Source organism: Lissotriton helveticus, chromosome 4_1 (genome assembly GCF_964261635.1).
Source record: "Lissotriton helveticus chromosome 4_1, aLisHel1.1, whole genome shotgun sequence".
NCBI classification, from domain to species: domain Eukaryota; kingdom Metazoa; phylum Chordata; class Amphibia; order Caudata; family Salamandridae; genus Lissotriton; species Lissotriton helveticus.
Window position 1 is genome coordinate 794905036 of NC_136063.1, and position 12198 is coordinate 794917233.

At 41.9% G+C, this 12198-nt stretch overlaps 1 protein-coding gene across 1 annotated transcript in view; it reads left to right on the forward strand.

Moving 5' to 3' along the window:
- Window positions 1-11136, forward strand: part of ESCO1 (establishment of sister chromatid cohesion N-acetyltransferase 1) — a 272848-nt gene extending 261712 nt beyond the window's left edge. The window contains exon 10 of the mRNA XM_078687434.1: window positions 4420-11136. Coding sequence (XP_078543560.1) covers window positions 4420-4567 — 148 coding nt within the window. The 3' untranslated portion in view covers window positions 4568-11136. The remainder of the gene's footprint in view (window positions 1-4419) is intronic.
- The last annotated feature ends 1062 nt before the right edge of the window (window positions 11137-12198 follow it).

The window sequence follows — 12198 nt, forward strand, 5'->3', positions numbered from 1 at the left end:
GGGAGGGGGTTGGAGTAGGGGAAGTATACAGATAATGAAGGTGGGAAAGAGGAGGGGAGGGTGAGAGACACAGCATGGGGAGAGGAGGGGAAAGGTGACGGGGACACAAACCGGTAGACGAGTCAAGGCAACGTCCAAAGTCCAGTAAGCTGTCTAGCTGGTTCAGCAGCACCCTGCCCAAAATCTTAGCCATGGCACCTATTAAAGATATAGGCCGGTAGCAATGAGGATCACTCCTGTCCCCCTTTTTGAAAATCTGGGTAATAATCGCCCTGCACCTGGATTTAGGAGGGCCAGTCAGTGACAATCTTATGAATAATCTTGTCAGTAGGGGACAGAATGTCAGATTGCCCTTGAACAGCTTGACAGGGACACCGTCTGGCCCAAGGAAACACCATATAGTATTGCCACTGTTAGTTACATCCTTGACAATAAAAATTAATTCTTCTATACTGCCAAAACTGGTTGTTACAGCTGCACTAGCACTCTCAAGAGAGGTCCGATCATGGAAGTCATATAGCTTGGTGAAATAAATGTCTAAGACTTGATTGGGGATGTTAGTATCAATACTAGAAGGAGTAGTGGAAAAATGGTGCGTTGACTGTCCTCCAGAGAAGAGCACAGTCATTGCCAGCAGATGCAGCAGTCAGCTGCTCCCAGGCCTTCCTCCTAATCACATTTTTCCTTGCCTTGATCACCCCTTATTAAAGTGTCCTACACCTTCTGATTTCACCGTGGTCTCTCGGGGAGGTTTTTATTTCTTTGAAACTGCTATGGGCTTGTGTGCAGGATTTATCAAACCACTTATTTAATTTCAGAGTATATCGGCTCTTCGGGGCAGTTAAATAAATAGATACCTGCTTACAAATGTCATCAAACGCTCCTAAAACTGAGTCCGGATCAGATTCTTGGTTCAGGCAGATATTAAACTGCTCGTTCTATTTTTCCGAAAGTTGACTAAAGAGAGCGTTTAGATCCATGTCCTGCCACCTCCTCCGTGCACCCCCGTTTGTGGTTTAATTAATCTGCCCGGACATTTTGAATTCTGTTACTGACATCTACACTGAGGCTTATGGCCAGGGGGTTGTTGTCGAGGAGCGGAGAAGGCAAAACCTGAAACCTTCACATCTTCTTTCACCCCTTCTTATAGCCCCTGCATCTCACGTCACTGAGCAAGAAGGGGAGGGGGCACATGTGAGGAGACGAATCACTAATTTCTTGAGCATGCTTCCTTGATTGCCTTTTTGTTTTTTTTTACTATGAATGGGGTCCCGAGGAATGAACAGGCAGAATAATGGCTTCTGACTACGTGCGTCTGCCGTTGTTTTCCACTCGGGGCTGTATCTAAAAGTCTGCCGGGCCGTACTTTGAGTACCTAGGTACTACACCCACTATCCAAGGGCAATACTCTATGGATGAATTGGTCAGAGACATTTGCCTACACTTCTCCCTCTTCGTCCGTTTGGGGTTTGGAAACTCAAGCAAACATCTCTCACCCTCATTCTAGTAGCTCCCACTTGGGCTCAGCATTCGTGGTTCACCACACTACTCGAACTCTCAGTAGTGCCTCATGAGAAGGTTCCCCTCTACCCAGATCTTCTCACTCAGAATCATAGAGAGGTCAGGCACGCAAATCCAAAGGAACTCAACCTTGCAATTTGGCTCCAGAGGTCATAGAATTTGATTACCTAAATCTCCCACTACAATGTATTACCATTCTCAAAGAGACTTGTAAACCTATAACCAGGGTGTGTTATGCAGCAAAATGGAAAATATCTGTTTTCTACTGTCGTAGTAAACACATCAACCCTTTGATGCAACTGTGCAAAACATTGTCTGCTACCTGCTCCATTTGCAGACTGGACTAGCACACACCTCCGTATGCTTACATTTCGCTGCAGCAGCTGCCTATCTGCAAAACAGACATTTATCACTAGTCAAAATACCAGTTATTAAGGCGTTCATGGAAGGCCTTAAAAGGGTAATTCCATCTAGGGTTTCCCCTGCGCCTGCTTGGAATCACAACATTGTATTCACCAAACTTATAGGTCCACCATTTAAACCCTTGCATAACTGCCCTCTCCAATTCTTATCTTGGAAGGTAGCCGTCACCTCTCTTAGAAATGTCAGAGAGCTCCAGGCACTAACCTTGTAAGAACCTTTCTTCCAACTACACAGAGATAGGGTAGTCCTTCAAACGAATCCAAAATTCCTTCCAGAGGTAGTTTCTACTTCTCACCTAAATCAATTAGTTGAATTACCTGTCGTCTTTCCGAAAGCTGTATCAGTTGCAGAAAGAGCACTACATGTTATGTTAATTTAGCTTAGATCGTGCGCGAATCACCTCAGGAAGGGTATCTCAGCGTACAGGAAGGTTGCAGGCAGAGCAAGCAACCAAATCAAAACAATTCAGTCTTGAGCACTTTCCTGAATTTCAGGTGGTCAGAGCATGTGCGTATATGATAAGATAGCATGTTCCAATACAGTGGAGCTAAATAGGAAAAAGACTGACCTCCTGTTCGGGCTTTTCTGATGTGTGTGACCGCGAGCAAAGCTCTGTCACTAGATCTGAGGCGCATAGCTAGACAAAGTTTTAACTTTGACGTTATGTAGCTAGGACCTTCGTCAACAATGCCTTGTGGTTAATACAACACATTTTAAAAATAGCTCATTTCTTAACAGGCAGCCAGTGTAGAGATCTGAGTAAAGGTATGGAAGCTGAGCCAGATGGAAGGTTGCGGATGAGACGGGCAGCTGTATTCTGCACATCTTGTAATTTGACCAATAACGTCTCATTGTCAGGTGAGTAACGTGTTATCATAATCCAATCTGCTCATGATCAGTGCTTGTACCTGAGTCTTCCTTGCTGAGAGCAGAAGAAAAAGAAGAGCTTTCCTCAGCAGGCTCACAAGTTAACAGGTGCCCATAGTGGCAAGAACATGCTCTTTCATGGTCAAGGCTTGGTCCACTCGAATCCCGAAGTTCTTCACAACCTGTTTGGGTGTAGGGGCAGAACCTAGTTCTGGGGCCACCAGTCCAGGGACCAAAGTAGCTGGGCTTTCCCAAACAGCATGATTTCCTTTTTTATGAGTTTAACTAAAGATAGTCCTTGCTCATCCAGGTAGCGATCATATTCCTCCCAATTAAGAACCGTTCTTTTACTATGGCCGTGTCTTCATCAAAATAGATGACTAACTGTGTGTCATTGGCATAGGACAGCAATTTAGAACCAAAGGATTTAATAACGTTGGTTAGAGGGGCAAAGTAAATGTTGAATAGTGTGGGGCTCAGACATGAGACCTGTGGAACTCCCTTGTCAATAGACATGGTATGTGATTTATAAGTGTCCATAGAGATGGTTTGATTTCTGTTGGTTAGGAAATCACAGCACCATTTTAGGGCTGCCCTATGGATTTCAATCTTCGACAGCACTTGAAGCAGCCTGGGGTGGGACACAGACAACACTAGATGTTAAAAAAGCTTTAATGTACTCTTTTGATAGAAGTAAAGAAATTCGTAAAACCAAGCAACTTTTTGTGGCTTTTTCGCCCCTCCACATAGGAAAGCCCATTTCAAAATCGGGGATTTCTACATGGCTAGTTAAAAGTATTCAGACATGTTACTTCAAAGCTAAAAGAACTTTGCCCACACCTAAAGCACACAATACTTGCACACTCCTAAAGCGCACAGTACTCGCAAAATAAGAGCATCTTTGGCTTTCCCGGGCAATATACCAATAGCTGAGATTGGTAAAGCAGCTACATGGTCAACCCCACACACTTTCACTAGACATTACTGTGTGAATATATTAGTATGCCAACAAGCAAATGTAGGACAGACAGTGCCACTTACCCTTTTCCAAACTGCAACACACACAGGTTAGCCACCGCTTTATAGAGGGCACTGCTTTCTAGACTTTGCAAAGCATGTGTATCTACAGCCACACATGCCATCAAACTGATATGTTACTTACCCTGTAAGCATCTGTTTGTGTCATGCAGAGCTGTAGATTCTCATGCGCCTGCCCTCCTCCCCAGACACCTGCGGCCGTTGCAGTACCTACTTACAGTATCGTATGCATGGTCATCCCTTTACGAACTCTTTCTTACATGCCATTCTCACCCGACTGCGTGAAAACAATCTAACAATGGAGTTGATGCCAATGCACAATATCGCCAATAGGAGGAGTCACTTTACCTCGAGACTTCTTCAAAGAAAAACAACATGTACACATCCAGACCCAACACTAGATGGCAGGAGTATGTAAAGCATGTGAATCTACAGCACTACATTCCATGAACAGATGCTTGCAGGGTAAGTAACATAATTCTTCTACTACATTGTCTAGTGGCATTTTCTCACTTTTTACTTTCAAAATGAAATGGTTACCTGCCTGAACATGTTTTGTTTTCTCAACAGAGGTAACTTTATATACGGATGGTATCTGGGAAAAGAAGAAATCGCTTTCAGTGACCCAACTCCAGATGGAAAGGTGTTCGCAACAAAGTATTGTGGAACGGGCCAGTTTCTAGTATATAACTTTATCAGTGGGCAGTCAAAAACTTGAAAGGCTTTCGGCCACACATGGACTGGTTGCCGATCTTTAAAATGGGAACTATGGCCTTCTTTCTTGTTATTATTACAACGATCTCAGGATTGGAGCTCCGAATGGGTTCTGTTTTAATAAAACTGGAATAATGAAGTAATAGCTTAATTTTAAAAGCAGATATTTTGTTATCTTTTACAGAAGATTGATGTATTTTCTCTGTCCGTTAGTCATGTTTACATGGAAATAATAATTGTTCATACTGGACTGTGAACCGATGCACGGACTGTGGTCTCAGTGACAAGTATAAACTGAAGCTTATATTGTGGGGATATACCAGTACTCATCAGTATTGACCATTTTTAGAGCTTTGTGAGTGTTCTAGATTGAGATGATCATGTTAATAACTTGATTTCCTATTTATAGACTGTCTGTGGCTTGCGATACTTTGAGACGCCACCAAATGTTTTTGCACATTTACAGAATTGTATTGATATCCTTTCTGTCCATAATGTGCTGCTTTTTGATTGACTGTTTAGAGAACCTGGTCCTGGTGGGGATGGTGGAAAAAAGAAAACTCTTCTGCTGTTTTTTTTCTTTCTTCAGAACCACTACTTATCAGTTTGTAACATCTTGCCTGACCTATTTTCTTTAATTTAAAAAAAAAATGTAATACTCACTAGGATTGCCCTTTCTAAACAGACAATGACCAGGAAAGGGCTCTTGTGTGCAAACTGTTCTAATGGCGGCTGGTGTAGTGGTGACACTCAGATGCTCGGATTGGATGGCTTTCTTGTCTAGTTCGCTGCCTTTTGTGTTGTGGCTTTCCTCCCTATTCTTTCTTTGTCCCACCTTCTGCATTCAGAAATTGGTGCTGGGGCGTCATCACACATACACTGGTAGCCTTCTTGGAATGAGATTTATTTAAAAGGAAATTAAAAGGTAACGAAAATATGGTCGCTGTGACATGCACATGCGTCGTAACATCAGAGTGGCGTACACTTGTTTTGATGGAAGACCAAGGCACAGCAACACTGTGTTTTTTAAAAATTATTTTGTCTGTCAATCGCTGGCAAAGCTGATAAACCTGCACTTTACTTTTTAAAACGATTAGCTTTGCCATTGATTGTTTTGTTTGGGGGGGTTTGCTAAAACACGACTGAGGATGCTCTATTGGCATGGTGCAATGTGTAGACGTTACATTTCTTTTTTACAGTTTTTAAAAAATATTTATTAGGGAAAATCATGAGGTACACCTCACAATTAAAATCTGGTCGTACTATTAGGCCAGTAGGGCATTCACCTGTAATTGCAATAAACATGAACCACGTGGAAACGGGGTCCTTCATTGTACTCAATAGACATAAATGTGGCTGAACACGGCACTTAATTTTGTAAGTTTCTACAGATGTCTCTCCTGACTTACTGTGTTCTGAACTACATCCCCTCCCCCCTCTTTAGGAGTAGAAGAAAGTAAAAGCATTTTACTGTGTAACGTAGAGTCGCTTTTGCCACTTGAATGAATTATCCTTTGTAAGTTCCAAAAGTTATTAAAGATCAGAAGGAATAGCCAATGCAAAGTCACTTGGTTTCAGCTGTACCTTCCGGTAAAAGCAATTTTCGAGACATACCACTGAGTTGCACCACATTGTTTGTGAGCACTAAGCATTGTATTTTCCCTCCAAAGATTATGATTAATTTCAATTAGCCAAAATGAATTGGTGATGCCTGGAAATTGTGCCAGGCATATGAAAAATCATTGGCAGGAGAAATGCGGTACGTGCCATGAAGGTTGATAAACTAAACTAATTTAAGTCAATGTATTCATACATTGAACCTAATTAAATCCAGATTCCTGGTAACAAGCGATCTGTACATTTTGTTTTTTTAATCCATCACGCCAAGGCCAAACCTGTTAAAATTTAGCTTTTTCTCGTGTTGCTCAAACTACAAGCAATGTAGGATGGGTAATGGTATCACAGAGACCTGCCACTGTTATTTAAAATCTCTGAAAAGGTGAACGGTCCAAGGAAGTATGATAGTGATATAACACCACAAATGTTCAAATGTCCTCTCCTAAAACCAGTATCCATACTAACTCCTCCCTTGCTCTCCAGTCCTGCTCAGGAATTGGTATACCTGAGAGTTTAACAGTACGGCATCCGTTCTTTTGGTCTGAGCCCTACATAGATCTTACTAATTTCTCTAGTGTTCGTTTTGGATTTTCTGACGCTCCACTTACGGTGAAATTGTATGTTTTTTTTAATTTTTATGTGCAGTCTACATCAGCCACCATTTTCCTTACTTGCTATTGTGTTCTATAAATCTGATTTTGCAAATTTACACTTCAAGTAATGTCCCAATCCTGTCCTGCTTGCCATGGAATACGTCTTGTTGAGGATCCTTTGGAGTCTTTCAGTCACTCCTGTCAGATTTTTGGGCCCTTCAGTTGTAGTACAGGGTTGGCTGCGTATGAGATTGAGGACCTCAGTGGGGTAACTCCGCACATGCTACTTCAGCAGGCTCACCAGAGCTGCCTCTGAAGTTAATAAAGCCCTTTAAGCAGATCCATCCTTGGGCGAACCTACACAAGATCTGATAGTTTGCTACAGAAAACCACCCAGTCTTCCAGCTGCATTTCCTTACTGTGGGAATCCATGATGGCAAAGAGTCTTTGTAGTCCAAAGAGGCTAATACATTGTACCATGTAGTTGTATCCACAGATCTAATGGCTCACTATCATCCATCCTGAGAGCCTCAGTTCTTTAGTCCAATTACATCGCAAAATAAACTTGAATGAGTGTGTTTGTGTGTCAGAAAATCTCTGAACGGGCTACCAATTTTACTGCTACGATAATAAAGAGACATGGACCCTGTTACTGCAGTGTCTGTGGGACTCGCACTCGATGGAGAATCTGAAGCCATAAAGCAGTGACATGGCCTTTGCACGATATGTCTTGTCCCTCTCAAAGAGCTGGAAATTATGTTTCAAAGGGGCAGTTTTCAAAAGCTCATCACTACAAAAGAAGTTAGGCATTACTTACTATACCCTGAAATGTACTGCTTAGAGCCTTAAGTTTGTCAATGATTCCATACTTTTTAATGCAAACTCATTGATCTTTCTTTTTGTTGATTATGACTACCCCAGTGCAAAATGGAAGTGGTTTCTTTCACTACCTGTTGATCTTCCTAATTTGAGTCTGTTCCGACATCAAAACTTTTTAGTTTTGGGCAATTTTGTAAATCCAATCCTACTTCCATTGACAATCCAAAACAAATTTGTGAGGAAATGCATGCATCATTGCAATCTCAAAAGACAAAATTATGCACTAAAAAGATTTTTATCACGAAGCACTACTGCTTTGACAGCCACGTCAGGGAGGAAGGACTATTCACCTGCTTGGTCCTGCAAGACTTTTTGCTCAGAGTACACTTCACAGACCTTCCACCTGGGGGATGTACTGTTTCTGGTGGATACTCTTATCTAACAGCAGTTTCCTCACTGCCCTCCTACCTCCCTGTTCTGTGGCATGGCTCTTTTTACTATCTAAAAATGTTAAACGTTAGGAGACTGCACACTGGTATTAGAGTTGTTTACACTCTGCGTCCGAAGGCGCAGAAAGAGACCTGAAAAAACTGACATCAGTGCTAAGGAAGGTTGCTTATATGCTGCTCTGCTCCATGATGTTTTGCGGCAGTATGGAGTCAACATGGAGCCACGCGATGCCACCCAACGGTGCGCATGAGCATTGCTGGATAAGAGTTTTCCTGATCCAGTCTGCCACCTGGGGAGTATTCTAAGGTGAGGAATCTGTGGTTAAATAGAGTATCCACCAGAAAGAGCATTACCAAAAGTAAGTCACTTCTTTTGGGAACACATCTTCACGCTTTCAAGCAATAGAGACAGTCAGAACCATCTTCTTGCCTCAAATCTTTTTTATCTTCCTGGTGGTTTTATAACCCTTTTTAGTTTGACATTCTACTACAACCAGGGAAACAATTTCCTTGGGTATAGCTTTCAGTTGTTTGAGTGTGTTGTCATTGAGGAAACACTACCTCATTTTGTAGACTGATCTATTTAATGATTGGTCAGACTTCTTGGATTCATGTGGGCATAGATCCATATATTGCCTGACTGTTTGCTTACAATTGAAACAGCTCAAAATGTCTTCAGTGGTCGTATAATATAACTATATCCACAGGTTCAGTATGGCTTTGTCCTCACACAAGAACACAGTTTACTTCTATTATTTCTATTCAGAACCCTTTTTATTTTAGCAAAGTTACAGTTGGCGCTTCGGATTATGATTGGTGGGCCATACATGATGTGCATATAAGCACTTGTGGCACTAAAATCATTCCTCCGAGGAAGAGTGATCCAAGTTAGTAGCACAAACATCACTGCCATAGTCTGCTTAGATAGGAGCAAGTCACCTCATTTGCATTTCCAGTGGGTAGCTTGACTCTGAGATTGTGGAATTGGCCACACAAGGTTCCTCTTTTTTCAGACAGCACAGGGCATCAGTATTGTGGAAATCGACAGAATCTACCTCCTTTTTCATTTCATTTGGGGAGGTACTAGGCCAGCACACTTGCAGGGTATTTTCAACATGTAGGATTCATTTACCTTCAGAAATAGAGCATTTTGCGTGCATCTTGAATGTGGAGAAGTGCCTCCTTGGCCATTGAATACTTTTGTATACACTCCATTCCAATAAATGATGTGACTTTGTAGATGGAACAGTTTCCCCTTTTGTCTTGTCCCGAACATGCTAGTACTAAGACCTTCAAGCCACTGAACTACTCCCGTCAGCTGAAACTCTTATCTCTGCTAAAGGGGATGATTTGTCTCTCCCTTACTGTGCTCAAACTAGACACTTGTTAGTAAAAAAAATAAAACAGGCCCCTCTACTTCTGAAAAAAATCTTAAGAATTGAAACTATCTTAACATGATGTGTACTATTGGATAGTTTCATTTGGAACAAAAGGTACTAGTTGGAGATTCACGCTGTTTAGCAGTGGATAGGAAATTAATTTTCCTCAAGAGATCGCATGTCAATGTCCTGTCTTTTATGGCTTCCAGGAGCCAGTTCTTGAACTATGATGGATTCATGCACAGAATATTCCGTTATTACAGTTTGTGATCACTCCATAAGTGTGGAGCGTCCTTATGTGCTTGTAATCCAATAGCATCCTCTGTGTCCTGAATTTTTTTTTTCCTCATTAGTGTTCTTCTTCAAGGAGCATTATCTATTGAATATAAATAAAGATATATTTCTGCCGTAGAATAGTTTAGTGCGCCACCTTGTCGGTCTTTTAGGAGAATCAGAGAGCTTCATTCCTGTTTTCCAGAGGGCCCTGAACATGTTTCTACAGAGACGGTGTTATACATTATATTGTTCCTTTGCTTTGTTCCATGGGTAATGTCATATTTCAACTTAATCAGGAAATATTTCCTAATTGTGCAGCTGTGAATATTTAATGGCACCTCAATTATTGTTCCTTTGAGTCCTACTTTGAGTTTAAACTCTTCAGAAGCTCTATCCATCTTTTCTCGCTATAGATTAACATTCCTGTGGCAAAATGACAGCCATTAGGTGATAAAGTATCTTCTACTTTTCTTGTGATTGCCAAATCCTTGCGGTACCTGTCTGTGGCAGGCTTCGCATTCGCTCATGTAAGAATCAGTATTAACAATTTTCCTGAGGCATTCTGATTTTGGAAATCACTTGGAGCACACGAGTAATAAGAATGTATCTTTGTGGTGATTCAGGGTCTACCTCTCACAGTTACAGTCCAGTAATTTCAACTAACATTTTGTGTCCTTAAATTCTGGTGGTTTGTCGTGGAAACTACTGAAGTTGAGGTGAAGGGGGTATGCTTTTGTCCCTATATTAGCCATTGTATCCTTAGTTAAGGAATATTTTGCATCAGCTAGCTGTGTAGGAAGGGCAAGGATTAAACTGCATCTGACTGAGACCCATGTGCTTAGCCCTGATCATTCATACCATTTTGTTTGTCCTGGATTGCTTAAAGCTAATCGATGATGATTTCAACCCGCCCCGTCCCCGCACCTGTTTCTGTAATTTTCTTCCTCTGCCATTGCCTTTATCTGCGTTCTCTTATCCCCCTACTTGGAGCTAAAGCTGGTTGTGGAGAGAGGTTTGGTAACTTATTAAATCTTTTGTGTAAGTGGTTCTGAAGAAAAAATACGACAGCCGTTTTCTTTTTTCATTTGGCTTCCTGAGTTAGGGAGTGGGTGTTAAAGAGGTGTGGCTGCTTTCTTTCAGGATTTATAAATTAGAATGCAAAGGTAAGTTAAACTTCTCCATTGTCAGCTCAATAACAGTGCGCTTAGTATTCAAGCTATAAAGAGTACACTTTGTGTAACATTTCATCTGGGTGTTTGCATTTCCCAGGACTTCTGTATTGAGCATATCCCCTCTTTGACAGACTTCACAACAGTACTTGTCTATCCTACATAAAGCCCTCCGCTTTCAAAGGGTTTATATGTTGAAGAACTGCTGTGGCCTTTTTCATCTGTATATACTGTAGAATATGCTAATAAAGTATTTGGTTAACTTTGGAAAGTGGTGATTGTATATTTTTTTGATGCTACATGGGTGTATAATATGGCTGTAATCAAGTAAATACACCTAATATATGTTTTGTAGCATGTGTGGCTTTAGATATACATGCTCCGCATACCCCTGCCAACTAGTGCTGGACCTGGTTATTTGCAATTTGTTTTACTTCTGTGAAGCTCTAGTCACAGACCTGTTGTGACTCCACATTTGATCCTCAATGCACCAGTACGCTAGCTCCACCTCAGATTGTTTACTTTCTCCATCAGGCTAGGATGTTCTGAAGCAATGCTTCGAGGTCGTAGCTGTAATACGGTGTGGTTTGAAGTTCTCTTTTTCTACTTGGGTCCAGCTGCTTACACTTCCAGCCCTATGAGGTGGACAACACTATTGCATCAAGGAAAGCTTCCATTCCCATCAAGGATTTGGACCCGACTGGTAACACACTTAGATGCATTGCAGCCTTGAGTTGCCTTACTCTCCATAGTTCGCTGAATCCTTCGCAAGAGTGTGCCAAGGGCAATGTTATAGAAAATGTTACATTCTACTTTTGCGGTTGGTGTAATTCAAAATACCCCTAGAGCGACTGTCACAAGGTCTGTAACCTTTGCCTCACCCCAAAACACCCAGAGACATCCTGCAAACCTGACCACCTTCCGCTGCAAGAAAATGTTATGGTGCCTGGCGCAGCCAGGGGTGAAGTAGAAGGGCACACTACAAAATGCATAGACCAATCTTGTCGGCAACAGCTGACATTTTCAAGCCTAAGGTATGCCAAAGAAGAGATAACTGACCATTCATGCATTCCGCCAAGCAAAACAGAGTGAGAGACGAAGGTCCTTTTTTGGGGGGCTTCTGATATAGGGGAGGAGGCTGTGTTCCTCAAACTAGTGGCTCAGCACAACCTAGCCTCTGGCCCAAAGATGAGGTAGCTGGCAAGGGCATCTACTGCGCCTGAAAGTCAGTCTTATGCCCTTAAGCATGCATTGACTGAGGCAGAGCATTGCTCCTGCAGGAGTTGGGCATTGAGACAGAAACCGGTACTCCAGTCGGGACTCTCCGTGCTTG